The following is a 1,883-nucleotide window of genomic DNA, read 5'->3' as shown; positions in this document are numbered from 1 at the left end:
CTCAACATCTCACTCACCAGCTCACTCACCCACCCACTCACCATCTCATTCAACTACCCACCAACTCACTCACTCACTCACCATCTCACTCACCATCTCACTCGCTCACCATCTCATTCAACTACCCACCCACTCACTCACCATCTCACTCACCATCTTACCATCGCACTCACCTGCTCACCATCTCATTCAACTACCCATCCACTCACTCACTCACCATCTCACTCACCATCTCACTCGCTCACCATCTCATTCAACTACCCACCCACTCACTCACCATCTCACTCACCATCTTACCATCGCACTCACCTGCTCACCATCTCATTCAACTACCCACCAACTCACTCACACGCTCACCATCTCATTCACTCACTCATTCACCCACTCACCATCTCACTCACACGCTCACCATCTCATTCACTCACTCATTCAACTACCCACCATCTCACTCACCTGCCCACCATCTCATTCACTCACTCACTTACCCACTCACCATCTCACTCACCCGCTCACCATCTCATTCACTCACTCACCCACCCACTCACCCACCCACTCACCATCTCATTCAACTACCTACCAACTCACTCACACGCTCACCATCTCATTCACTCACTCATTCAACTACCCACCATCTCACTCACCTGCCCACCATCTCATTCACTCACTCACTCACTTACCCACTCACCATCTCACTCACACGCTCACCATCTCATTCACCCACTCACCATCTCACTCACCCGCTCACCATCTCATTCACTCACTCACTCACCCACTCACCATCTCACTCACCCGCTCACCATCTCATTCACTCACCCTCTCACTCGCTCTTGCAAACGGGGGGACCCGGTGCCTCTCACCTGGTCACGTGGTCACCAGCGCTGGGGGTCGCGTGAATCCTGTGTGAGCGTGCGTGTGCGTGCGTGTGTGTGTGCGTGTGTGTGTGCGTGTGTGTGTGTGCGTGTGCGTGCGTGTGTGTGTGCGTGTGTGTGTGCGTGTGTGCGCATGCGTGCGTGTGTGTGTGGGCGTGCGTGTGCGTGTGGGCGTGCGTGCGCGTGTGTGCGCGTGTGTGCGCGTGCGTGGCATGCGTGCGTGCGTGTGTGTGCGTGCGTGCGTGTGCGTCTCTACTCGTGGCTCACAGCCGATTGCCCCCGCAAGGCTTGTAAGTGGATGTTGTGTGTTGGTCTCGCTCAGCCGTGGTGCAGGGCGACACGCTGGACGAGCTCTACCGGCAGGTGAAGACCGTCATCGACGACTCGTCGGGGCCCTTCGTGTGGGTGGCCTCGCGCGAGAAGCTGTGAGGGAGACAGAGGGGAGAGGAGAGAGACGGGGAGATGTAGAGGACACGGGCTACCGGTGCCTCTCTCACTCCGGCCTCCACTCTCACCGCCACCACCACCGTCGCAGCCATCATCACCACCACCACCACCGTCACAGCCATCATCACCACCACCACCACCGTCGCAGCCATCATCACCACCACCACCACCGTCACAGCCATCATCACCACCACCACCACCGTCGCAGCCATCATCACCACCACCACCACCGTCACAGCCATCATCACCACCACCACCACCGTCACAGCCATCATCACCACCACCACCACCGTCACAGCCATCATTATCACCACCACCACCGTCGCAGCCATCATCACCACCACCACCACCGTCACAGCCATCATCACCACCACCACCACCGTCGCAGCCATCATCACCACCACCACCACCGTCACAGCCATCATCACCACCACCACCACCGTCACAGCCATCATTATCACCACCACCGCAGCCATCATCACTACCGCAGCCATCACCACCACCACCACAACCATCACCACCACCACCACCACCACAGCCATCACCACCACCACAGCCATCACCACC

The 1,883-nt window shown here is 57.9% G+C and overlaps 1 protein-coding gene across 7 annotated transcripts in view; it reads left to right on the top strand.

Moving 5' to 3' along the window:
• LOC144952365 (disks large homolog 1-like) overlaps window positions 1-1,643 on the top strand; it is a 209,621-nt gene extending 207,978 nt beyond the window's left edge. For 2 of the 7 annotated variants that reach the window (XM_078882750.1, XM_078882749.1), the window contains one exon: window positions 1,192-1,642. In XM_078882750.1, coding sequence (XP_078738876.1) covers window positions 1,192-1,298 — 107 coding nt within the window. In that variant the 3' untranslated portion in view covers window positions 1,299-1,642. Of the gene's footprint in view, window positions 1-1,191 lie in introns of all 7 variants that reach the window. The other 5 variants (XM_078882752.1, XM_078882751.1, XM_078882755.1 and 2 more) reach the window with 3 other exon arrangements.
• The last annotated feature ends 240 nt before the right edge of the window (window positions 1,644-1,883 follow it).

The sequence above is a fragment of the Lampetra fluviatilis genome, chromosome 67 (genome assembly GCF_964198595.1).
Source record: "Lampetra fluviatilis chromosome 67, kcLamFluv1.1, whole genome shotgun sequence".
Lineage (NCBI taxonomy): Eukaryota > Metazoa > Chordata > Hyperoartia > Petromyzontiformes > Petromyzontidae > Lampetra > Lampetra fluviatilis.
The sequence above is the reverse complement of the archived record's forward strand: the minus strand, read 5'-3'. Positions and strand labels throughout refer to the sequence as shown.